The sequence below is a fragment of the Cataglyphis hispanica genome, chromosome 4, assembly GCF_021464435.1.
Source record: "Cataglyphis hispanica isolate Lineage 1 chromosome 4, ULB_Chis1_1.0, whole genome shotgun sequence".
NCBI lineage: Eukaryota > Metazoa > Arthropoda > Insecta > Hymenoptera > Formicidae > Cataglyphis > Cataglyphis hispanica.
In genome coordinates this window covers 4,070,250-4,097,582 of record NC_065957.1, presented here as the reverse complement: position 1 = coordinate 4,097,582, position 27,333 = coordinate 4,070,250, and the positions used below count along the sequence as shown (strand labels likewise).

The window sequence follows — 27,333 nt, the reverse complement described above, 5'->3', positions numbered from 1 at the left end:
CCACGCGCTACGGCGCAACCTTCAACATCCGGCACTCACCCCAAAGTTACTGGCGGCGAATCTATCACTGGCCGACACGGCCGGACTAGCGGTCGTGTGGGCGTAGTACGCATTTATGTTTGCCAGGAGAGTCGACATAACAGCCGGCACGCCTGGACACAGGTACTTGGTTGAGAGGCAGTGGAAGTGCCTGGAAAATATGAGATCGATTTACGATATGAAAGCAGGATCGCATTGAAAAATCGATCGTCTCGATCGAAGTTATGATAATTATCTCAGAACAGTTATTGCATGTAATTTCAATTAAATATAACATTAGAAAATTACCTCTCCAAGAACAGGGAAAGAAAAGATACCTGTGTCGGATAAATTGTTATACAAGAAAATTTAATGTATTCTTAATGTCGCTGTAATGTACTGTTTTGTATTATTGTATAGCAAAAAATTAGTAATATTCAAATTTTTCGAATCAATAACTAAAAATTACTGTCTATTTTAATCTCAAATAAATTATATATGTAATTTCAATTCTAATTATTGTTTTGCTTCTAGTTTTAATATCAACTTTAATAACAAGAATAAAAATTGTGTGATCGATATTCAAATTTTTCGTTCGAAAAATATTCCGAGCTGATAACAAAGTCCTTGATGTATACAAAGATATTAATTGTCGCAGCGAATGAATTTTTAACTCACGTCATCGCCTGGTAGATGCTCTCGATGCCGTAGCGCATGGCGAACTCGTCAACGAGCTCCTCGCCGGGAGGATCGAAGTAGACCTTCCAGGCATCGTCGCCCTTCGCCTGTGGCAGAGTCACCATGCCGCCGTTCTCCTCGCACAGACTGTGGAAGAGATTCTCGTGCAGACAGGTGTATTGCACGTGATAAGGTGCCACCTTCTCCTCGCCCTTGATCTCGACGCTGATGTGCAGCCGAATCGCGCCCGACACCGCGCTTTTGTCCGTCCTTTTTTCCAGATTGTACCAGACGTCCATCTCGCCGCTGAGTGTCCGGACCTCGATGATGGTCTGCCCAAGGAAGTCGTCGCTCTCTCTCGTCAACTTTTGTCTCAGCTTCGACTTTAGATCGTTGTCTTCGTCCCACACTCGGACCTTGATTCGATCAGACGAATTGTGGCACTCGCTGCGAACAGCGATTTGTGGTGTTTATAATGCTGTTATAATTCTTGCGCCTCTTTACCTTGTGTTCTTTAATTTGTGCTTTCTTGAAAGAAATTTTTCTTCTCGAATATTTAATTTATCGATGGAAATATCGTCATACGTACGACTAGCAGTCTTGTCTTGTGTTTTCAGTTTTCAAGTAAATTCCGATAAGCAATGTAGATATACATATACAATGATATACGTACAAAGGAAATGTGACAATTAACGTCACGCGAAAATTTACAGGAGAATTCACAGACAGTAAGATTGAAGAAGATTACGCATTTCGCGAGCGTAGCAGAGAAACTTGTTAAAATTACTTACAAGTAGAACTTCTCGTGCCATACTGGATTCAACTCTCGCGGCATGGTCCTCGTACGTTTCTTCACTTTGCCAACTTGGACCGTCACGTAGGGATCGGATGTGCCACTTTTATCTTTCGCGATTAATCCCTGGGCGCTGATTACTATATGAACGCGGGGAAAGAATACGATTAGATCATTGCTTACTGGTCTGAAGTGTCTAGAAATCGCGAGAAATGTTTTTTAATTGCGGAAACGCGTAAATTTCCAATTTTGCGATATATATAATGCGATTAGTATGAGACAATCAAATGAAAACATTAGGACCGAAGTTTGCCAGCTGGCCAGTATCCAAGAACGCAGCTGCGAGGGGGTTAATCCAATAAAGCTAACACAGAATTCCGGATATCTATTGGAACATCTGTTCACACCGCTTTACAAAAAAAAAAAAGAAATTGTCAACAACGTAACTTCGTATTTCCATCTGTGATAGGATAAACGGAATCACGCCAGATACACATATAATTTCCGCATATCTTTATGGAACTATATCTTTTCCACGCAATCGTAAAAAAAGATGATATTAAAAATAAAAAATAAATCGCAATGACGATAAAAGTGTCGTATAAATTCTCGAATTCGAGATACGCGACGCAAGATTCGAGAGATTCGCGGAGAAACGGCGGACTCGCGTACTTATAAAGAGTACCGTGACTTAAACGAGCCAGGATTACGATCTATCCTGCGGGCTCGTCGTATCGTTCGTCGACGGGAAATCGTCGTTTCGGGTTGAGTCGACGGAATACCAGGATGATCGGCCACAAACGCGTGGTTACGACTCTCGAAATCGAGGCCGAGCGCATCGCCATACGCGATGTAATCAAATTTTTTACTGTCTCGTCTGGATTCTGATTTAGCGGCGTATTTTATACACACGTCTTCCATCAGCGTTACTACCCCACTTTTATTCGCCTCGACGATTTCGTGTTTATTATTTACGAGATAAAATTCGCGGGAACCAAATTACATTTATTATTATTTATATTATTAATTTTTATTATTTTTTTTAATATTATTTAATAATTCCCGACAAATTCTTTAATAATTACAGATTTTTATAATTTTTATAAAATTTTATGAAAAAAAAATAAAAATTTGTATTTTTCCTTGTATTTTTAATAATATATAGAGATGTATGAATTATTTCGATTTTTCGTTATCGCTGATATAATTTTCCAGCATTTGTGGATAATGGGCAGCAGGCTATCTGGAAGAAATTTTTTTTTCAGACGTTTCATATTCATTTATTCGCACGTACTCCGAATGAATAAATATGACTCTGCTTTATGTAGAAATTTAATTAAAAACGTAGATAGTTCAAAAACGTAGCTATAGTCCTGCAGGGCTTTTATTTCGAAATATTCAAGGAATTGAGAAAAGTCGATGCATCCATTATATTCCATATCCAGTATATTCTTCATTAAATCGCTCAGTACTTTTCGTAAAACTTTTCAGACTCCTAATTAAAATACTCGACATCATTAAAAAAAAAGAGAGAGAAAAACTTGCTTGATGAATTAAAATTGTGTTTGAGAGCAAAAATATGCGTATACATGAATAACAAATCAATGAATCTATAGATAAATGTATAGTCTAACGATTGATTGTTTATTGCAAAATAATGTGAAAAATATTTTCTTTATTTTTTATTCGAGTTATTATAAATAATTATATATACATCGTGTAAGATGCATGCAAAGGTTCAACATTTATCTGGACACTCGATATCCTTTATAGACAGCCATCTTAAAAGCGTGCAAAAGCTCGGCGTGAATTATGTACATATATATATTATATATATATATATATATATATATATATATATATATATATGTGTGTGTGCATATGTATATACGTACAATTACATATAGACGTATGTATTGCAGACATAAAGGGAATATTCATAAGACAAATAAATATATATAGGTATTTGTGTTATATATCACATATATTAGTTATACGTGCTGCGATTTGGATCGACGGAGAGACACGCATGCCCATGCTACTAACTCTTTACGATTCACATCGCCAAATGCAGCGGGGGGACGATCGCCGATGCTCCCTGCCCCCTCGATGAATGTCGATTTCATACCTAATCTCGTTAATCATCGAGTCATCACCACAATCCACTTCGTGAGAAATGTCGAGTGTTCGGCGCATATATAAGCGTATCTGGATGTCGGTGTGTCTGTGTGTGTGTGTAAATTGCGCAACAGAACTTTACGCTCTATAGTCGTGCACAATATGTGTACTCCCCTTCTGACAGACGGACACCGCAACCTCATTAATTTAATAGGTACGCATTGTGAAAATTATACATCGCACATTAAATATATATAATTAATTAATTGACGTCACGCGCGTCAGATCCGGTTCGAGCGTCGGTTTACCCGCGATGCATCTAAGACGATTTTCTGTACATCGAGCTAAGAGAAAATTCAATATTATATATAAAAATATCACCCGGAATTGAATCTGTAATATAATAACTAATATAACAAATGTATCAAACGTCGAAAATTCCTTGCTATTGTATTAAACGATACGATATCAATCGGACGCATGTGTTATATATGTTTTACACATCGTGTCGCACTCGGTTTATGATGTGCGACCCCTGGCAAAAGAAACCCCCGCGAATTGATCTTTAAATATCGAAAACGATCAAGGATATAATGTGTCTTGCGTTGATCTGATTTCGAGAAAGGAAACGTCGCATCGGCGTAGTACCAGTTGACCGCGATACGATGCGAAATATCGCACTTGTCATCGGCATCGAATATATAATTTCTTGTTTGCGTGTACGTTACCAGGTTGATCGTTATCAACGCGCGTATCGATTTTACGTGTTGAGCGGCATACACTCGGTGTACACAAGTCCAATATCGTGTGAAACGCGTTAATTTGACGCGTACATACGGCCGCAAGCTACATTAATTTTTAATCGATCACACTGCGGCGATGTGTATTCTCCGATGATTATGCGTTCATATATCGCGCCGATGCCGCGCTTTTTATTATCATTTTTTTTTTTCGCAAAAGAAGAAATTCTCTCCCGCGGGGATACGCGATCTTTTTCGCTTTCTCCCTTCTCGCCCTCGTTTTCTGCAATCTCTTCGGCGATATCTCTATAGATCGTAGTCATTTTAATTCGCGCCCAGTGAGTCAAGAGATTTGATTACTGGGGCGGAAAAAGGAAGTGGTGCCGACTGTTACCAGCGTTCTCCTATCTCTTTCACCACAATTCGCGCCCTTGTTCGGCCCTTCATTTCCTTCCATCTCGTCCATGTGGTGGCCGTTAACTTCCTAAAGAGCGCTCGTTCAAAATCAGATTATTCTCAAAATCGCGTATGAAACGTCGAGGAAAAGCTAGCATTCCATAAAAGAAGATTGAACGATCCAGTTCCATCTCTTGGCGTATTAAAATTCACTTTTATTCATTCTAACAATTGAAAGTGCTTGATTTTTACTAAATTCAAACATTTAAGTTTTAAAATCGTGTTGTTTTTTTTTTCTTAATATAATCTTATCATTAAAATAAAAATTGCGAGATACGATCAATCAAGCAACCTGATTGACAACGCCAATTCATAATATCCAAAGTAACTTTGACCTCAGAAAACGTTTCAATTTTCTCTCTCTTGCTCCTTCTCTGATCATTTAAAATCCCTCTCCTCGAGTATTCAAGAGTGCGCGGGAGTATATAAAGGCGCGAGGAAGGAAACGCTCACGATGGAAGGAATAAAATGGTTGAGACGGAGAAGACGTCACGTTTAAAGCAGACCATTCCGCTGATTTTCTTTTTTTTTTTCTGCTATGTGTCCTATTTACTTATCTCCGTTTTACCGGGACAAGCGTAGCCTCTCTTTTACATACCTCCGACCTCCTTTTTTTTGCCACTTCCGCCGTTAGCGGCAGACTAGGAGAGCACCGCTGGTTATTCCGACAGCTTTTGAAAGGCAAAAAAGTTTCGTTGCAACTCGCTATGCTGACTCTGTTTATCGACTTCCCTTCGTCGGAATGCGCTCTGCGCGAAAATATTGCTCATCCTCGTTCAACTTTCTAATTGATCGTAAATAATGAAGTGCCTTTCACTCTCTTGGTGCTCATCCGTCTCTTGCATTATGTTAAGTGCGCAAAATACAATTTATAAATTGCACGTGACTCGTTTAAGGCTCGCGTTCTTTTGTCTCGTCTGCATAACTTTTCGTTCAGCTTCAAATAATGCGAGAAGAAATATCGGAATGCGCGTATTGTGATTTTATTATCGAAATTTTAGATGTTATTTGAATGATAATAAGATGTATAAAATGTCCCTTGTACTCAACTACAAATGTTAGCGTCTATATTCGAGGTTTTATTTATAAGACAACCGAGTTGTCAAGAGTTTCGCGCCTAAGTTTCTCTAACTCAAGACACGAAACACGAATCTGTAGCGTGAGTACGGCTGACGCGCGTCTCGAAGAGAGAATTGCCATTTCACAGATTTCGCAGATTTCACTATCGGCAGCACTTTCGTGAGAACGAACGACGAAAGGAAAAAAACTGAAATCCCATGGGATCTTTTTTTCCCATCAAGTTCCTTTATTGTCTCGCCTTCTCCGACGTGACGTCCCAAATAGTATTTCGACTATATCCTTATTATTGGCTGCGATCCACGTCAATCCGGATACGCTGGCATATTCCGTTATTTTTGCATGCTTAAAATATTAGATAAAGCGTGCTGAGAGGATCAAGAGGATCGCGGTAATACCTCCTCGCGATGAAGCGATAGAATAATATCACGTTCCTCGACGAGAACCCTCCATTTCTTGGTTAATAAGAAATATGCTCTTGTTCTCGATTGTATTCTTTTATGCATTTTCCGAGTAGATAAGAAATACATGTATTCATACAGCGCGACGTGAATGAGCCGCGGAGGCTGAGCATTGCTATCACGCTTGTCTGTACGTTGAACTATCGATCTCCTCTGAGAAAGGGCGCATACATATGCAGTTTGCGCCGTTCCCATCTGCCACGTCGTTCGCGGCGATGCACGCGATTCCAATCTCAAACGGCAAAGTGTAATTCTCTATGACATACGTGCTATCCCCGTAACATCGTGCAAAGTTATTATACGCCTCGACGCTTGGCATTTTTATTGACATTACAGCGCAACGGCAACGGGACGATCTGATAAAAATCGAGGGAATTAAAAATCGTCGCTGTCAAACGTAACGTAACACACGTTGCATGATCGGAAGTAACTTTCAGTTATCCCGGTGCCCGGGACGGCGCACGTGTATGTATATGACATAATTCACCGTCCGTTACATTTACCGATTCTACACAACGCCGTCCTAGAAATGCATACGAGATAGCTGCCAGATACATTCAAATCGCTTCGTTAAAATCGACAACGATACCGAGGAGCGTCGTATTATGCTTTTCGATTTACCGTCCGACGGAACTTCGCGCAAATTGCTTTAGTTTTCATTGTAACAACAAGAACGCAAAGAGGATACAATAGTGAATACGTCGTCCAACTTTAATATATTTCGAAACTTCACGAAAGAGAGAGAGAGAGAGAGAGAGAGAGAGAGAGAGAGAGAACGCGTGACGACTCGGAGATTCAGGTTTACGTCCCTCGATCGACCCTCGAGAGGTTTGACTTCGTGCCGGACGGAAGTACATCGATCGTACACAATACACAAGCACGGGATGCCAGTGCACAACTGCGAGTACGCGGAGAGTATACGGCGTTGTGCTTCATATATCACGATTCGATATATCACTCCGATAGTGCTTTGTGACATAGATCTTTCGTGTTTGCTCTCGGATCGCGAAAGTCGTGTGCGCGAGAACACGGTGATAGAAAATCGAGATACATGTGAGACTGCGCTTGACGAAGAACCTCGCACAAGATGCATTATGCTTTGCTTCTGCTCTCGATTGCGGATTGTTGGATGATTCTTCAATCGTGTTTCCGCGAGAAGGCAAGGTTTAATTCCAAGTTCATCCGAGAATCTGTCAACGGCTGGTCAAATCCGCAGTCATCACACACATGCCGATATGTATCGATGATTAGAAAATTTGCTCTCGTGATTCAGAAAGAGAAGAGAGAAGAGAGTAATTTTTTTTTTTTTTTTTACAAAAAAAGTAAATGTTACAGCCGCCTAAAATTTCACTAAGTTTTCGTGTAATTGTGTGTCTCAAGCATGTGTGATTTACAGAAGACTTGAGTGACTCATTATCGAGATTATGATGAATTATTAAAAACGCTCTAAAGATATTAGTATCATGTCACCTGTGATGGCAATCTTGCAGGACCACTTGCTGGTACCCTCAAGGACGATCTGTTCGGCTTGCTCGAGACTGTCTATATGCGTATCCGGGTCCACTGAAAACGTCGTGCTGAAAAGAAGACAATGCCCTCGTCATCGTCCTTCGACAACCTCTCGTACCCCTTTCGTGCCGTCGTAATTTCACGTTTTTAGAGACTGTTCGGAGAAAAGAATCCTCCCGAAACAGGACACCTTTGAGGCGACCAGGGAGATGTACGTCTTACAGAGGCCACCGAAGGACGTAGGATCGTTGCGAGGCGGGAGATCGTCCATAATTATCCAACAGCCATCCAGCAGCAGCAGCAGCAACAGTAGCAGTAGCAGCAACAGCGGTGGCGATCATATTCAGCAGCTCAGCTATACTAGCGGGAACGCATTCGCGCAGCCAGGACACTAGGCAGTATTTTTCCCGGGGATTAACCCCCCGAAATATGAGTGTATCTCCACACCTGTGTGTATCTCGTGTGAAAGCAAAGCGAGACGTGTGTTTCAAATCCGCGCCTCAATTCGAGATGGATTAGCCCTGAAAACTATCCCTTCTATATCCTTTCGCGAGTTCTCGGCGCAAGCCGGATATTCTCTACGGAATTCGACAAATAAGTATGAAATGACGATCGGAAAAGGGAGACTATCCTTATTTCTCGAATAGGTGGTCGGCCAGAAGCGGCGCGATCGGCTTTATTTATATCGAAGAAGAAGGATGATATTTAAGAATCGTATATTGAAATATAGCAAAGGAAACGAAATTAAATCGACTTAATCAAGCGTGTTTTTTTTATAACGGAATAAACGCTGAAATTTTATTCAAAGTTTCATTCAAAACGTGCAAAATACACGAGAAAAAGGCGATCGATCATACACGCGTTGTCACGTCATGTGCAAATATGGTAATGAGCATTGCCATGCCACCTGTTAACACCCTGCCACCGTAAAGAGTATCGTTTCATATGAAGAGATGACCGAGGCGATGCGCCTGTCGCTTTGAAATAAGAAAACTTGTTGCTCGACTTATGTGGCGCATCGCCAACGGGGGACTTCCGTTGATCTCCTTGTCGTAATAATCGTCTCACGAAGACAAATACATAAACAACTTTATGCACGCAACGTCCGTATTATTACTATGAGACAATGATCTGCAGTTACAGAGATATAAATGCCGTTTCCCATAAATATTTAATCGTTTATTAAATTAAAAATAAATTTTCGTGTGCCTATATAAGTTTGGGAAAATTTAATTTTCTCCTCCTTCATTGAAAAATAATTACGGATATTTTTTATCCCTGATCGAAAATTTAGTTCTATATTGAAAGAAAGAGAGAGAATATATTAAAACTTTTTTTTATAAAAAATTATATATTGAAGCGTAATTTCGTAGGCGAATTATAATCATTTTAGAAGAAAAAGATAAAATTTGATTTTCTCCCAAGTGACATCTTCGAATATGGAAAGTAAGAAAGAATTGATGGAGCAAACTCTCTTTTGAGTTACGACCATCGATCAACGTCTCCATTAAACTTCTCTCCGGTAAAGTACACCGAGTACGTTGTAAGAGACTATACATATATACTTATGTTTCTTCTATTCCCAACGCGGTATGAAATGACAAACGAAAGAAAGAGACTCGTTTTCTCTTTGATTCGGAGACACAATGGACTCGGGGACGCGTTACCGCGCGGAATAGAAATGATGAATACAAAAAAGGCAAAATGTGCACCCTCGCGGCGAGCGTGTTATTTCGGTCAGGTTACTTTTTCCACGATCGCGCACTTCTCTCGTGCAATATATTTTCTACGGTAATAGCCCGCGGAAAAGAAATCGCGGAATCGATACAGCGCAATGTTTGTTTGCACGAGAAGTAGATAAACGATACTAACTTGATGCGATACTTTTTTCGATAGAGTTTTAATAACTTTGTAAGGCCACTTTTAAATGAAGAAACTATACTCGAGTTTCATAGAATGTATCGACCTATTTCTGTCTTGCGTTTGACAAACTTTGCCCCATCCATAATTCATAAATGCAATTTATTTCTCGAGATGTATATCAGGAAGAATACATGTCTCCCTTATCTTTGACACGCGATACCCCTTCTAATGCAATGCGTTAAATGCAGCTTGCCAAACTAATTCCACATTATTCGAGATGAATTCATTTCCCTTATCTTCAACACGCGAGACTTTCTGCTTCGAAACTAGGATTCGATCCAGAGACTGGAATGACGCGTCAATCGCGACGATGATCGATGCTTCGATTATTATTTCGCAGCAGAATGCAAGGAAAGAGAAGGTCTTTAATATACCTATAAAATTACAATGATCGATGTAAATTACTTTCGATGGACGTGTGTGTGGTATTGGTCTATCGGTCAGGGATTCGCGTTCAGGGAAGCTCGACGACTATGGTCTGGCCGAGAGTTTACCTTAAACGATGGCAACGGCACATACTTGCCGCCACAACAAGTTGCCACGTGACCTTAATGGACTTTCGATTGAACTCCCTCCAAAGAGAAAGCATCGCGCGATAACTGACCAGCACGATCGCACAACACATAGATAAATACACACATACGTATGCGCACATCACTGTGAAAACTCATACATCTTCATGTTGATGCGTAAACAGAAGGCGCATCATAAATGCTGGATCGCGTAGGAAACAGAGATCTTATGATTTTTTTCTAATAACAAGTAAATTGTCAGCTGTCCGAGTTGTATTTCGAGCATTAGGAGAGAAGCATTTCACCGCACGATAGTAATCAAGCTGTTGTTTCTGAAAGAACTACGTGGTGGACCGACTCGCGAGAGATTTCATTTGAAACACGAATTTCCACGCTCTCTATCCGAAGAAGAAAAGTTCCTGCAAATCGCTGAGAGCGCGCGAACAAGGCGAGAACTGCTTGCAAATTCGATTTGCAAGCATCGTTGATTTTGTTGAGAAAGAGGATTGCAGCTAGAAAATTGGAGCAGAAAAGTAATTTTGGAAAAAAAAAAATAAAAACACCCAGGAGAAAAAGGCGAATACCAGGTAATGTCCAATTAATAGTGATGTACACTAACAGTCAGGACGCGCAATACCGTTACATCCAGTGGACAAATATAAGATTGCAAAAAAAAAAACGCAATATATCCACACACACGCACACATACACGCACATAAAATACATACGTACACATATAAAATAGCAGCATAGCGTATACACGCGCACACACAATAGTTTTAATATTGTTCGAACGGGATAGTTGCGGGGAATGTAAGTCAAGGTGCTTTCAGAGGAAGATACACGAAAGTAGCTCGTCCATCGTGACTTTACGTAAGCTCGCGAGACAGTTAAATTGTCGAGTACGAAGTATATCCCAACTTGTGTAAAGAAGTTAAAGAAAAAATATAGAGTTAGAAATAAACAAGTTTATCCGAGCGATTTGTAGTTCGAACACAAGGCCAGCCCTCTTCGTAACGTTCGCGTTGTCGCACGATGGTCAAACGACATTTCAATAACAGAATTACTATAATAGGACGGTCAGTCACTGCAATAATGTTGGTACGTTCATGGCAATCAATAAAACGCAGCCACACGCGCGGTAGCCATCAAGAGCCAAGTGTCATTATCGCTAGATCTGACGATGTAAGGTACGTACCGATGGTAATAATGATAATAAGAAGAGAATATTTAAAATGTAAAATTGTGTGTGTACACGAATTAAGTATATGTGTACAATATATATGTATGGGAATATACACACAAGGGTGAGACTCGTAGACTCAAAGAATACGTAGGCATACGCAGCACATATATGTATGTATCAGGGCGAGCACCGATGCTGATGCTCGCTCGTCGCACGGGATGCACAAAGACCAACTTTAGGAGCCGCCGATCACGAGCTGCCCACAAACCTGTAATAGCGATCTTCGCCGACCACTTGCTGGTACCGTCCAATACCGACTGCTCCACCGCCATCATGTGACCCGCGTGCGCCTTTTCGTCGACCCCGAAGACTGACCTAAACTCCGACGAGATTTTCTTTCACATGAGCTGTGTCAGCGGCCGCGATCTCGTCTTATCTGCTTCTCTCGCATCGTCAACTCATCGTTGTTCCGAGATAATCTTTTAAAATAGCTTTCCCGTCGCGAGATATCTTCGCTGCGAAACTACTTTTATCACGAGACATCCTCAAAAGAACGTCATCTCGGTAACGAAATATTTTCTTGGCAATGTTTGCAACACGAAAAAAGAAAAAGAAGAAGGGACGACGAGACAATCGAAATTTAAATCGACATGTGTATTTAGCCATTCTTTTGCAATTTCGTAAAAACGTCATGTTTTAGTGATTCGTAGCGAAGCATAAACGACTCCCTATATGACCCGACAGTTTAGGAATTCTCTCTGTGGGATCAATTGTTCGGTATCATTTCTTGCTTAAATTTTTTTCCGATATCGCGATCAGAGAGGCTAAACGGCGAGAATCGAGTATATACGCGACGGCAATTAAGTCGATGGAAATTTTTGGAACGCCCTGGACAAGTGGTCGTCTCTAATTAAAGCGACTGGTCATCGATCAAGCCGCTAACGAGAACGTTGATTGCCCGATAGTGCGATATCGGCGCTCGATGAGCAGCGTTATATCCACGAGATTCGTACACGACGGGATTGTCGGCGATTAGCATGCGTCCATCAGAGAAGACGAGATCGGGCCTTGTAACGGTGATGATTTCGCGCTTTAGCTTTGCTCGCTCTTCGTTACGTATTACTCCGTTTATTATCACCAGCGTCGCCACTGCATCGCTATATTTGTCCCTGCGTGTCCCTTTTAATTACGGATTAATTCCAGTCTGTCGCCGGTGAACGGGCAAACGGCCCTTAATTGACAACTAATTACTATCGCCTGAGATATTAAATTAATTATAATTTTCAATAATATGTATAATTATTATGCAAGAGCGCAACATTTCGCGATGTAGTATTTCTTGCAAAAGCGACTCGAGCGCTTTTCCTGCAACGGGTGATAATGAACGTTGCAGCTGTTCCATTAATTTCGCGCGTGCTAATTACGGTATAAGTGCTAAATTACGATAATACTCGGCGTAAACGAAGAAGATATCAGTGCGCATTAATATCCGCGGATATTAACGCACATTGAGTAATTTATACGTTTACTGATAAAGTGTCAAAGTCATCATCTTTGTTAAGTACATTAGCGAAAATTTACAACGTGCTAATTGAAAATGATTTTCAAAAATCATCGATATGTATATTCCACGGAGTAATTAACTACTTTATAATTAATCTCACCACAATTGCGTAAACACATTTTCCAATTATGTATACTGAAAAAGAGTATACTTCCATAATGCCAACGTGCGACTAATTGAACAAGTATTGATCGATCGGTTTATCGGCACAATTATTCGCTCTTTCATAATGCAGATCCCACGAACGATATTCATCAATATTATTCATTAATTTTGCCTGACCAAATTGATTTTTATGAAACTGCACTGCGTAATGTTTTTTGCGTCGCCAATATTTATAATTGCCGCGAGATAAGCTGATACGGGTAATAAGATCAAAATGTGCGAGAGGCTGAGATGTCTCGACGCTTAATTAATTATGGGACGAGCGATATGCGACAGATTGAAGTAAGGTATATGCAAATGAGATTAGACTATTATGGTGATACTGTATGCCTAAGCCACGTATGCGTTATCCATTTATCATTTATTAAAGCGTCTGTGAACGATGCACACACATCCGTTTGATAGAATATCGAACCGTAAATGAATCAAAATTACCTCTGTATGCAAACATATTTATACGTTGGCAAGAATAAAAGAAAAACTGCCAATTCGGTGGCAACAATGTTTAGATTTTAGTGGAATATTTATGAAAAATGACTTTTGGTCGAATAAACCTTTGGTCGAATTTGGCTTTCGAATAAAATGTTTTGGAAAAAATTTGGTTTATATTTATGTGACTTGCCTATGTATCTATTTAATCTGTCAATTGTTAAATAATGCAGTGAGATTTTTATTTCTTTCACGTGCCTCAACTACGGATTCAAAGTTTCAATTAAAAAATGATATATACACATAAATGTCAATGTCGATTAATGAGCGGATAATATTAATTTGTGAGATTATTAGCTTATTTATTTAGCTTATTATTATTTAGTTTGCCGACAGTTTATTGATTGAATAAGAGTTACATGTTTATTCAAACGGATTTTGCTACACATCATTAAATCGATGATATTGTGGAGATTATTATAATCGAATAATATGTCATTATTAATACTGACGTTCCTTAATTATTAATCTTTTTGCGCACACACAGCGCTTTAATAAAATTTAAATAAAAATTACTATATCTGAATATAATAAAATCTGTTTGTGCATGTAGATTCCAACGTCTTTTGCAATTAAACACAGAAAGATTATTGATTATATATTTAGATTATAAATTATAGATTATAAATTAGATTATAGATTATAGATTATAGGTTGATTATAGATGATAGATTTTCAATAATGAAATGCAAAGTCGTAAAATAAATACACTGTACCAACGAAGATAACAGAATGCATACTTTGAAGTTTAGAATGTGAATCGTGCTTGCCGCATTTATCGTAAAGCATTGTCCACGTATATTTACACACTATGCTGCTCAGAAGTTACGTCATGGCTAATATTCGCGCAAACAACGTTTATAGGACATTTAACGATTTCCGATGCTTGAGATCGTGTATAATAGATTCGACTCGAGCGGCAATTTATTTGCGGAATTGTTTACATTCTCATCTCACGCAAAGCGGGGACGAGCTCTGAATGGAATGGAACGGGAACTTTGAAAGAATTGTTTTAATAACGGCGACTAATTAATTCTACCGCGGTTGAAAATGGCTCTTGATTCACCATTAAAAGTGTACCGTTTTCACAGGCGACAATATTTCCCTTTGCAAGATATATACATAATTTATTTCGAAACTGTCAATATGGACTTTTTAATCCGAAAAGAGCGTGCAGTGGCGATCGGTGAATCGCGTCGCGATCGATCGACATTGATCGGTGCTATTCGTCCTTGAACTGTCATCGATCGACAGTGTGCGGGTTCTCGTTGCTTTGGATCAATTTCTGCGGCTGCGACAAAAAAGAAGAGAAGAAAAAAAAGCGAGCGTAATGTAAGCGGAAACTCACCGAATCAGTTCGAAGATCTCCGGTTTTTCTCGTTCTCGTTGCTTCATCCTCTCTTTCATCGCCGTAATTATGCTATTCGCCTTATCCTCAGCACCATGCTTCGAGCTTTTCTCAGCCGCCCCTAAAGAACGAATGGATTAGTGAAACATTAATATATTCGAAAGGTTCGCGTATATTTGTCTATATAAGTAATTAGTTGACTGTACTATTAACAGCTGATTAATAAAATTATCGATTAATTATTTACATGCAAGTATTTATTGCAAATTAATTGTCATTTGCCATAATCGGAGTATGTATGTGTTGATATCAATTAAATGTTTATTTTTGAAAGAAAAAATAATGTATTTAACTTGCAAAAAAAATTTATAATGCGATTTAACGAATATGCTATGTGGACATATTTTTCGAGATTGATAAAAAGCTTGCAAACAAGAAAACATCGAAATTTTTCTCGAGATAAAATTGCACACATCGTACAAACTGTATCATCGACATATGATTGAGTATTACTAACATTTTCGTGCTTTGATATCACGTCTGAATAGAATACTAATAATATGACATCCCATATATAACGATCGGGATATAGCATTTCATAAAATTATATACGAACTGAAAAACATGTATCACAAATCGTGATAGATGGCTATGCACTTTGCGCGTTGCATAATAGTCGCGTCAATTTTGATGACACGTAATCGTTGGACATCAGATATATTAAATGCAAGAATGATAGCGAATAGTAACAAAATATTTTGCATGCGATCCGATACGCGCGATGATTGATCGCGTTTCAAATTCTATTCGCGAGCGTGAATTTTCCGAATTTTCCCGATTTCAATCACGAATTGGAAATGTTATTGCTAACCAAATCACGGTTATATAAGAAAGAAAGAGAAAACCTTGAAGAGAGCGATGTAATAACGTAGTACGTCGAAGTTACAATAGCGGTGAATAAGGGAAATTTATGTAATCGCAAACGGAATTATAAGGCAAGGGAAATGGTCGTGCGATGAATCGAAGATAGAGGGAGACTGTAAATTAATCGTGGACTGTCCGGTGGAGAGAAGAAATTTTATCGGGTACATGATGGGAATCATTAGTTTACACAAATCGATAGCGAATGGTGTCGTGACGAAAGAATACATGTATAGGAAAGATCGTCGGGTTCAAATTGAAAATGTAATGGACGGGCCGACATTACAAGTGTCGTTGCCTCTCGATTTTTCCGGACAATGAAAATTGGTTTATAAAATTCGTCGCGTCGCATTATCGATTCATCTATCGAATGAAAACGCGAAAATGGCTTATTGCGTGTTCGTAAAAATTATTTTTCCACAGGAAACAATTTAATTTATGAAATTCAATGGCGCGCTTTAACAATCGCCCGATTATTCCGTCGTATGAATCGATTTTACGGCACGAGGATAATATCCGTTTATTGACAAGACGACGGAAATAGCAGTAGTGACTGCAAGATGTAACGGATTGAAACTGGAGTGTCTTACGGAGTGCCTTTACGAAATTAAGTATTAATTCGCATCGAAGTAGCGACGACAAAGAGGATTAAGAGGAAAATAGAATAGAATGTATGTCTGTTGAAATTTATTCATTCGCACTAATCTCTGTCTAACGAAATGTAAAACCTTTCTCGTCCTCACTCTCGACCTTACTTGTTCCTTCGCCAAGAGACAACTGATTTTACTACACTGATTAATGATTAGATGAGAAGCTCTTAATTACGGTTATATATTGTGCGGTAAGAAAAGCTTTTGTGACCTCAGTACCTCGGAGTCTTCTAAATACATTTGTGACTTCTCTGGAAAAAGAAATCGCTTTACACACACATGCAATTATGACGATTATTACCTTTATCAAAGAGTTTTTGGTTAATTAATAATACTAATTTATTTAATATTCTTTCAAAATTTAGTCTCGGTTGAGCAATTAATCACGATAATGAAATATATAATTAATTGAATATATCCTCATAATTATAATAATTTTACAGCTACGCGCGGAAATTGCATTTGGAAGCGAAATTACAAAAACAAAAGTCGATGTTACTTACTCTGCAAGCAGTCGGCGTTCAGGAGGTCCTTGCACTTTTCGTGACACTTGACACCGCACTCCATACATCGCACTCCCTGTCGAGCGATGCCCCAGAGAAGACCCTCGCACTCGTAGCAGTAGGTCGGCGATGTGGCGGTCCAGGTGACGAAATTGTGAGGAGTGGTCGATGATATGGGATAGATCATCGCTTGCAGGGTTTTCTTGTACACGTGCATCTTCTGCGGGTTTATCATCGCGATAGCATCGCCGATAAATCGAAAGTGAGGCACTCGACAAAAAAAGAGGGACAGGAAAGAGGATAAGTCGAAAGGGAGACTGAGTAAGCGGTTTATGCAAACATTTGTTTTTCTACTTTGGTCTCCTGCTCGTAAAAGTTAACATGTTGCGATCTCCAAGAGAACGAAACGATTCGCTGGACATTATCAGTGAATTGCTAATCCTTTGGAAGAATAAATGTCACCTCTGACACATAAAAAATCTTGATCTTCAATATTATAACGGTAAAATGCGTTTTGTGTCATTTATCAAATTTCCTCATATTATTCCGCCGACATCTATTGTATTCTAAAAAGAAATTGAACTGAAGGAGCTCCCGACACTCACATAGCAATATATGATGAAGTGAGCTTGTCACGGCTGCTGACGTACTATAACATTCTATTACCTTGTATATGAAAAATTAATCGAACAATCGTATGATATATTGGATTATATCAGGAATTGTATCTCAGCAATACTATTTCTAGTTGAAAAATGAGACCGCATTATTCTGACCTTTTAAGAAAATTGCTTTTTCAATTTATTGTTTATTTCGCATTACTTTTATCTTCAATGCGCATTAATTTGTATAAAGTATCCAGATCTGCCCGCTTTAATTTAAAATTTGCATTTCAAATTATAAATAAAACACCGAAGGATTAGCATTCATTCTTGTCCAAGCGATTTCTCGCATAAAAACTCTCTCATAAATTCAATTATCAATCGGGGATCTTCGTGCCTTTGGATCCTAGTTACATAATCATGTGCATCACGCAAACTGTATGCAGTATATAACAGTTTCACATGAGGGTCCAATTGGGAAACGAATTGGATACGCTAAGAGGTTGTTTTGAAGTTCCTATTCGCTCGTGCCACTCAAGAAGAATGACTCTCATCGTTCAGCTTTCGATTTTCGAGAGCATTTCTTTTGAGAGCGATTTTTTCCTTCTTTTCCGGCCTTTCTCATTTTTCCATGCTTGGAATAGGGAGATTATCTAGGAGATCTTCACAGGCTCACGAAGGCAAACTTCTCTCGATCCTAAAGGGATCGTCGACGTTTGATGTTGGACATCTAGAATTTTCACACGCCGTCTCTTTCCTTTTTGCGAAAATTTTGATCTTTCGCGAAATTCTTTTTCTTTTTATAAAGTCTCGTACGCGACGAGAAGTTTTTTAACAAGCACATTTTTTAGATGTCGTTAAATTATTTAGCAAAAGAAGAGAGAGGGCAAGGGTGTAAAAGCTAAGCTCGATCCGCTAAGAAGCACTATTCTATGTACGTGTGAAACGTGTTGGGATGTTCCTTCGGTGCATGAATCTTTCAAAATCTATATACTGTCTCGATGTAAGAATCAACATAAGCACATGTGGTTATTTTCTAAAAATTATTCGACGCGTTATTTTTCAGAGTCTCGGGAATATCATGTAAATACGTACTCTTGATCCAAATTTTTGAATGCATTAAATCTTATCGACGCTTAAATTGTACATGTTTATATTAACAAGAATTGCGTTTTATGTAATTATATAATTGATTTTCAAACCGCGTCAATCTATGATGATTTTTTCAGGGCGCTTAAATGAATTACGCATTCGAGATCAGTTTGGATACCGAATATTTTGCATGCGGCAAAGTGACCTGCAAAAGGACTCCAGATATTCGATATACGAGGAACATCCAACGTCACAGAAATCAGAAACTCTTAACACTAGCCTAGCTATTTCTCTCTGATACGGTATCCTGCGCCGTGATATTTTGTAGACTCCTACAAATGTCCTATATATATATATATATATATATATATATATATATATATATATATATATATATATTTACACGCGTATATGCATTTCAATCGCTATTTTCTCACCTAATGCATATGTATGCGTGTACTTTCTTGTACATATGCGACGCGTATGCATATATCATGGTCCTAACTGCTAATGTATTTTGCACTAGTTTGCTACGTATTGCTGGAAAATAACGTAATGTGAGAAGAAGGTAAATAGAAATAAGGAAATAAGGAAAGAAAGAGCAGAAACATCACTAAATCACACTTACGTGAAAGAAAATAGCGTGGAAATGAGGATAAAATGCAGCACGTTTCGTATGAAAAGAAAGAAAGAGTCCAATGGTTAAGTTAAGCTCCTTCGGCGCCGGTTTCTCCCGTCGCTATTGAAACTTAAAATTAAATGATGTGCGACCTAACTTCTTATCTGATACCTGTCTCCATATTTCTTCCAATATTACCTTCCACCATAAATCCCCTTCTCGCAACTAGAAACTACACATACATCTTTTTACTTTCACTTTTGAAGCTTTTCTCTTACGCGATCGTTGCTAAGGTTCTCGAATGCGTTACAAAAGTAATTAAAAAGCTTCGTTTCCAATGTCGTACTAACTAATGAGATACATTGCGTACTCGCGATATGAAAAATAGCTATCTTAAAAAATATTGCTGGAAAAGAGCTTGTGTGATTAGTTGCTCCGATTTCTTAAGTAATATTTATATATCAACGGCGCAGTGCTGTAATAGTTAATTTTCCTCTTACAAAACAAATACGTTTCTCTTGATTTATTAAACAGTGACGTAAAGTGACGATGATGAAGTACAGTGACTAAAGGGCAAGTCCTTACCAGCTCCTCGTCGTTCAGCGTAGCTCGCGGCACGGCGGACGTAAGACCAGCGTTCCTCTTCGTCGCCGCCATAGTCTGGGAAAAGATAAGAATTAATGTGCATCTGATAGAGTAAAATCTTCCAGTCTCTCTATCGCATAGTCAGTTTTCAAGTCCTGGGACTGAGAAACTGAAAGGAAAAGAGAGAACGAAAGAGAAAGAGAGAGAAAGAGAAAAAGAAATTGAAAGAAAGCGTAGAATAGATAAAACAAATCGAGAGACGTGAAGAAATGCGAGTAAATGAAAAAAAAAAAAGAAAAAAAAAAACGCAGAAAAATTCTTCGAAAAGTGTTATTTACAGATATTTTTCAACATCGAGATTAAAACGTGGCTATTTGTGAGACCAAAACGAGAGTGACACGACGAAAGAACGTTACGTGATGAGAATTATTCAAAAGTAATAACAATTTTTAATTAATATTGAGAAATGTCAATACACATTTTCAAAGAAACAATTTCACATCGAGATTAAATTGCATCCATCGTAATGAAAATAACTCGTGAAGAGTTGCGAGATAAAAACAAATCCAAAGCCGAAGAAAAATCCTATACGTAACGTAAGTCTTGTGACGTAAAAGAAGCGGTGACATTACATGCCAAATGAAATATCGATGAAGTTCAACTTTTATTTACAAGTTTTATGAAGTAAGTATTAGTGTGTGAGCGACTTTATATATATATACACATATCAAACCCCTCCTTGTGAAAAAAAAGAACCGTGCTAAGAGATTGTATTGCAAATATTAAAGGAGACGCCTCTGGATGTTCTATATTCAGTCTAGAGTGTCTTATATAGTCAGCTGACATTTATATAACTGAACAAAAGTGCGCATGTGAAACATGTTTCAAATTTAATGCTAGCTACTGACCGCACGTTTGAGCACTTTGCGAAGAATATCAGAGAGCATATGTGTGGAATGTTTGCTCCTGCACAAATATTTACAAGTTTAACATATTATCCATGTGATTATCTTCGCGCAAAGTCGAGATGAAATTAACGGTCAACAAACAAGATTGCAAATATCTGAACCAGTGATAAGATTCAACTCGAAATTCTAGATTATATGCTACAGTATTTCGAGATCTAAAACGGAAATTGTATGAGAGACTAATCAAAGATTAATCCTATTTAATTAATATAGTCGGGCACAGTCTTAATGCGACGTAGATTTGCATGTTTGATTCGGAAATGCATATATATATATATATATATATATATATATATATATATATATATATACTGTATATAATACTGTACAAGATTGAAATTAGATCTAAGAGACCGATAGCGAGAAAAATCAGTGAAAGGCAAGAATTAAAAAACGAAATAAAGAGCGGAAACGCCAAAAGACAGTTGATAGAATAACGGTGAAAGATAAGGATAAGAGAAACGATAGAGAGAGAGAGAGAGAACAAGAGAGAGAGAGAGAGAGAGAGAGCGCTCGTAGAGGAATCTCTATGGAGAGAGAATCTAATCTAATTAGCTTATGGTGTCTAATAGGTGCGGTGAGCGATAGGATATGTGGTTAGCATAGATTTCAATTAAGATATTATGCACAGGACCCCGTGTGAACCGTGCATGCGCCATTGTTTCGTCCCGATAATCAGGCATTAATTCCGTGCACGCTAATCTCGCGTTTATTCGCCATGATTGACATATGTTGTTGCGCCTATTGTTTTTCTAATGTTTTTTTCCATTCGAGTGAGAAATGTGCTGCAAGATTGCATGGAGGGGTGCCGTAGAATAATTCAATTCGCTTTGTTTTTCGCGTTTATTTTTGTCGCGAAAAGAAAGCGAACAAGTAAGAGAAATATGGATAAAGTATTGCCGAATGAAACTAAGCTTCTGTTAGAAAAAACGAATTGTTTCCATCCAATAACATCGCTATCATAATGTTTACTTATGTGTCTATATGGTATTTTCATAAATATTCATAACACATGCACCTACGACAATATATCAAGACATTCATTTAATATTGATGATTAAACAGTGAATAACTTCGCACGCAGATGAAAGGAATTATAATAAAATAGAACAAAATTATTTCACGAGACTAACTGCTTTTATCAAAAAGATTGGAAACTAGTGGATGACAGCAGATTAAATTTAAATGCACGCGAGTGAGAAAAAGAGAAAGAGAGAAAAAAAAAGAAGAAAAAGAAGAAGAAAACAAAGAAAAGAGATGAATTATTCAAAAGCTTTTTTAAATTAAAACTAGATCGCTAATTTGCTAATTTGTCTTTGCTTAACCTTTACTAATGTTTTTCTTAGAGAGGTGTGATTATATGTTCGCATACAGAGTTCGCATACAAAGTTGCAAATAAGCCAGATATAGATAAAAAAGCACGACGACACTGCGTCTCTTTGAAGTGCAAACATCTCCCGTTTATGATTATACAGATCAAAACACCAACCACATCCATTTTAACGAGTCGCTGGAGACTTGACATGCTTTTCTCGCAATCGATATTTCATCCGCGGATTATAAAATTGCACGTTTCGCGAATGATAAAATTGCTTTGACCTCTGTTTATTAACGAATGCATAAGTAACAGAATCATATTAAATTAGAGATGTAATCAAGATATCGTTGACTATACATCGAGAAGAACCGCGTCTTTCAACGACTCGCAACGAGGGGAGCATGCATATAATGAATCATCAGCAGAAAAAGAATATACGTCCAAAGTATAAAATATAAAAAAGTTAGTAAAGAGAGAGAAAGAGGAAGAGAGAGCAAGTAACCAAGAGAAAAATTTGAATCATAAAACGAAAGAAAAAAAATGTGAATTAATAAAAAAACGTAATGATATACATGAGCTATATAGAAAAAGACGAATAAAAAATTCACATGCAAACGTTCGAACAAACTTCTAATTGACTTGGCTAACGAGGCATTTAATTAGTACCTTCAAGACCTGGAGGTAGAGTTTTTGAGATTTTTTGAGAGGTTTTTTTCAGTGAGTGGTTTTGGTTTTTTCAGGTGTTCAGGTGGATACAACAACGGGCGCCACAGAGAACAAACAAAGAAAATAGCATTATATGCCGGTTAGTACGTGTACCACTTGCAATTTCTATTTTCTTCTTTAATTATGATATGAATATAGATATTTTAAAAGTTAGGCATAAGAGAGGCACAAAAACAATGTTCGACGAATGTAATTAGGATTGATTCATCATGGAGAGAGATAGAGATAGAGATAGAGAGAGAGAGAGAGAGAGAGAGAGAGAGAAAGAGAGACATAATTAAGTAATGCAAAAATATAAAAAATAAATTTACATTCTTTTTAAAAAATAATATATTAAAATCTCGTGCCCAACGATAATATTCATTTTAGTTAGAGTTTATGTCTCTCTCTCCATGGTGAATTTAAACGGCCAAAATTACTGGGCGATAATCGCGTTTTACGCGTGGTCGATCAATTTCATTCATTTGACATTGATGCCGATGATGCGTGCTTCACCTCTACTTCACCGCAATTTTTCCGATGAATGACGCAAAAATTTCGCGATTATAACCCAGTAATATTTTAGCGTTTTTTTTTTTTTGCGTACTGCCTGGACAATTTTATTCAGGGCATGGTATCACATAAAAATATATTTTACGCCGCGAGATTTTAGGATTTGAGATTATATATGAGAGATACACAACAATTATATATAAATTAACATTACACGGGGAGACAAACATACAGGAAACAGATATCGGATTCCAGGATCTAAAAAGATTAAAGATTTTATTTGGGATGCGGAACACAATGCTACTTTTTTTAAGAAGGAATAGGAATAGGAATAAATCTTTTAACATAAACGCTTGATATAATTTATAGAATCACGGTTAATACAATCACGGTTCTCACATAATCCCGATTTTCAAAGTAGGATTTAAATTAAATGGGTCAATCGAAAAATTTAATTTTCTATTATTCAACTTTTGATCTGCTGAGATTACGTTAGTCTGCCAATAATGTATCTCACTTCTTTTAGCGTTAAATTAAATCACATTTTCCGCGACATACTTATCTTCACCGAGCGCTTTTCTACGGAGCGCGATCAATAAACTACTTAAGAATTTCATTTAAAGCATCACGCACTAGTTGCACACGCAAGCTCTTAGCTTGCAATGGCATCCGTGCATGTGAGTATGCGTATATGTGAGTGACGTAGACATTTTTATTATCGTTCGCAACACGCGCATCGTATATATAATAATTGAGCCGAGAAAAAAAAAAAATTTAAGGATATATGCACATTTCATAAACTCGGTATCTCTTTCAATATTTTATATATTACTTTTTTCTCTTTTCTCGTAAGTCAAATTTAATTTCTTCTCAACTCCTTTTTATTGAATCGTTGGCCGAAATAAGCAAACGCGAAAGGCGATTTACTTAAAAGGATTTTGCGATCATTTGTCTCTTTTCCGCAGATGGTCTATACGACAAACGGGAACAGATCATCGCATCGCGATATATGGGCGACCGATCGGAATTTCAAATCGCGAATTTTCTAGTATTTTCGATCGATCCATCGGAGATAAAAGCACCGCTCGAAAACCGATCGCATCAGTAAATTGTGAATTCAACTTTTGCGGCGAGAATATTCTCGTCGATTTCAAGCATATATAATATTTGCGAAATATCATTGAAATAATGAAATCTCGAGCACAATATTCGCGCTTAACAAATTTTGATGGATATATTTTATTCATTTATTTGTTAATAGATATTTATGAGAAAAAAAAAGAGAGAGAAATATGAACAAATAGATTTAGCCGTCTCAATGGATTATGAAATATTTTTTTTTTATAGGAATTTCAAGGAAAGAGGAAATTACAGACGAGAGGAAACATTTTGTCAGATTCGATCGTTGGCGCTTTGCGATGGTTTTTGATAAAATTAGCAATTCGATTCGTCGCAGAAAAAGACGACAACACTGAAACGTAAAACACGCAATTAGGTTACGACGAGGTACACGTTCGTTATGGACTGCATCGGAGGGTCTTTTACTTTACCTTGAAATACGGTAAAAGAATATTTCTCGTTACTTCAATGTTATATATTTACTTTAGCTTTACGGCAAATCTCCTCAGATGCGTCGTACACGATACACAGAGTTAGATCTCGCGACGAAAGTATTACAACAGGTCGCCGTCGTCGTCTTGCAAGATAAAATTATAAAAACAGCCATGACTTTGCATTTGAAAGAACACGATAGTTATTACGTTTCTATTGAATTAGAAATTAATCAAGTTTGAAATAAAAATTTAGATTGCTTTCCGAATTACGAATTATGTATGCATGAAAGAAACGAAGATAGAACGTAAACTACAATTCCTTGCAGTTTTTTCTTTAATAAACGCCATAAAAATTATATACATATATATATAAAATATATAATATTCACAATATATTATGGAAATAATTTATAGAAATTTCGACTGTTTCACAGCCAACATTAGTCGTTGTAATTTATATACTGCCGTTCAACAAATTCTCACGTATCTCGTGTAGGCGCCAAAAATGCACACGCTGCGCATATACACGGTAATTAATTCTGGCTCTGTTTTAGTCTACAAACGCGGAATACAGAATCGCAAAGCATACGGAGCGACGCGTTAAAATTTTAAAAGAGATCCACCGTGCAACCGGGAAATGACCTCGAGCGAATTAATTAAATTCAACCAGTCGCATAATCGCAGAGATCGAGAGAGGTCAGAGCAGTATTGCGTTGCTGAGAAAGATCACGTTTTAAATAATATCTTGACAATCACGGGCAAGAGAACGACGACGACGCCGATGATAACGATGATGACAACAATGAAAACGTCGGGTTGATAATTATTTCCGACGAATATATTGTACGGACGATCCAGGCAATGTACATATATGTATGTGTGTACACGGTGTACTTATACATATGTATATATACGCGGAGACAATGATGGAATGGTGTTAATGGGCAATCGGCTACCTACCAGCTCGGAAACCAATGGTATCGACTTCCGGCGCGGTCGAATGTCCGGCATGCTGTCGATGGTGCTGTAGAAATTGTCTCTCGGATGTCTGGAACAAAAAAGATTTCGAATGTTACGTCAGGCCATCGGATCCGCGATCACGTTTATCTTTTCTGCTCTAATAATTTGTGCTAAAATTTTGTCGTCTCATATTTTTTATCGTTGTACTCATATTTATTATCATATCGTTTAATATGACGAAATATTACTTAATATTCGTTAAAAATTACGAATTTAATCTTTAATTATAAAATAATAAAATAAAGTTTTTGAATAACTTTAAAAATAAAGTGGATGAAAAATGGAGTGTTTGGATTGTGTAATATTGGAAAAAATAAATATTAATAAAACGTTTGTAAGACGAGCTTGAGATTAATCCCGCGTAGATTAAGCGTAAACTAAACTTTCAATTCAAATTGCAGGTTTAAGTTAGCCATACTTCTAGGGGAGATTTTCTCGTACGATTCAGAGCTTTTGAAAATCCGATGGAAATGCTTGTTAGAAAGTTTTCAGAAAATCCAAGTTTTCGCAAATCTAAATTTCTGTTTCATCAATCGATTATAAAATATAAAATTATATTTAAAACTTTTTATCGAAGTTTTTTGATTTCTCATAAATTTTTGCGTGCAAGAGAAACGTGAAATATCTTAAAACCAGAATAAACTGTAAAATTATTGGCCAATTTGAGGATAAATTTTTTAATAATTGATTCTCATCGTGTAAAGATTAATAAAAAAATAATATATCAAATATTTTAATTTAGTTTAGTAAATGAATATTGCTATAAAAATGTTGATTTGGAAAAAAGATGCAGTAAAGCATGGCAAGCATCTATGATCTCTCGAGATCTAAGAGCTGTCACTCAAAGTCTTTTTCAAATGTCAAGTAATGACAGGCCGCAAGATGTATCGTTGTTCATGCAATTCGAAATAAAAATTTGTCGATTTGTGTGCGTACAATGGATAGTGGAAGAAATTTTATCCTATTTTTGTTTGACATTTAAGAAGAATGATCGAGATATTATTTCTCTGAAAAATTGATAAAAATATATTTCTTTACTTATCGCAAGCAAAAAAATATGTTGCTAATAAATAATAGATTGAATAAAAAAGTGCGCTACTTAAAATATTATGTATATGTATGTCTCTCTATGGCTTTGAAAAAAGTAATGCTCTCAAAATTCATATAAGATTTGTATTCACATTTTAATAAAATTAATATAACGTTATTTTCTATAAAAAAAAATATGTAAAATTTAATCAGAAGAA

At 37.4% G+C, this 27,333-nt stretch overlaps 1 protein-coding gene across 2 annotated transcripts in view; it reads right to left on the bottom strand.

Annotated features, from left to right (window-relative positions):
* Nucleotides 1–27,333, bottom strand: part of LOC126849305 (protein unc-13 homolog B) — a 155,635-nt gene that overhangs the window by 9,664 nt on the left and 118,638 nt on the right. The window contains exons 17-24 of one of the 2 annotated variants that reach the window (XM_050591003.1): nt 26,027–26,114; nt 20,010–20,084; nt 17,112–17,331; nt 15,038–15,158; nt 11,740–11,846; nt 1,488–1,629; nt 697–1,143; nt 40–190 (exon numbers count right to left, since the gene is read on the bottom strand). In XM_050591003.1, the coding sequence (XP_050446960.1) occupies nt 40–190; nt 697–1,143; nt 1,488–1,629; nt 11,740–11,846; nt 15,038–15,158; nt 17,112–17,331; nt 20,010–20,084; nt 26,027–26,114 (1,351 nt within the window). Of the gene's footprint in view, nt 1–39; nt 191–696; nt 1,144–1,487; nt 1,630–7,811; nt 7,919–11,739; nt 11,847–15,037; nt 15,159–17,111; nt 17,332–20,009; nt 20,085–26,026; nt 26,115–27,333 lie in introns of both variants that reach the window. The other variant, XM_050591002.1, reaches the window with a different exon arrangement.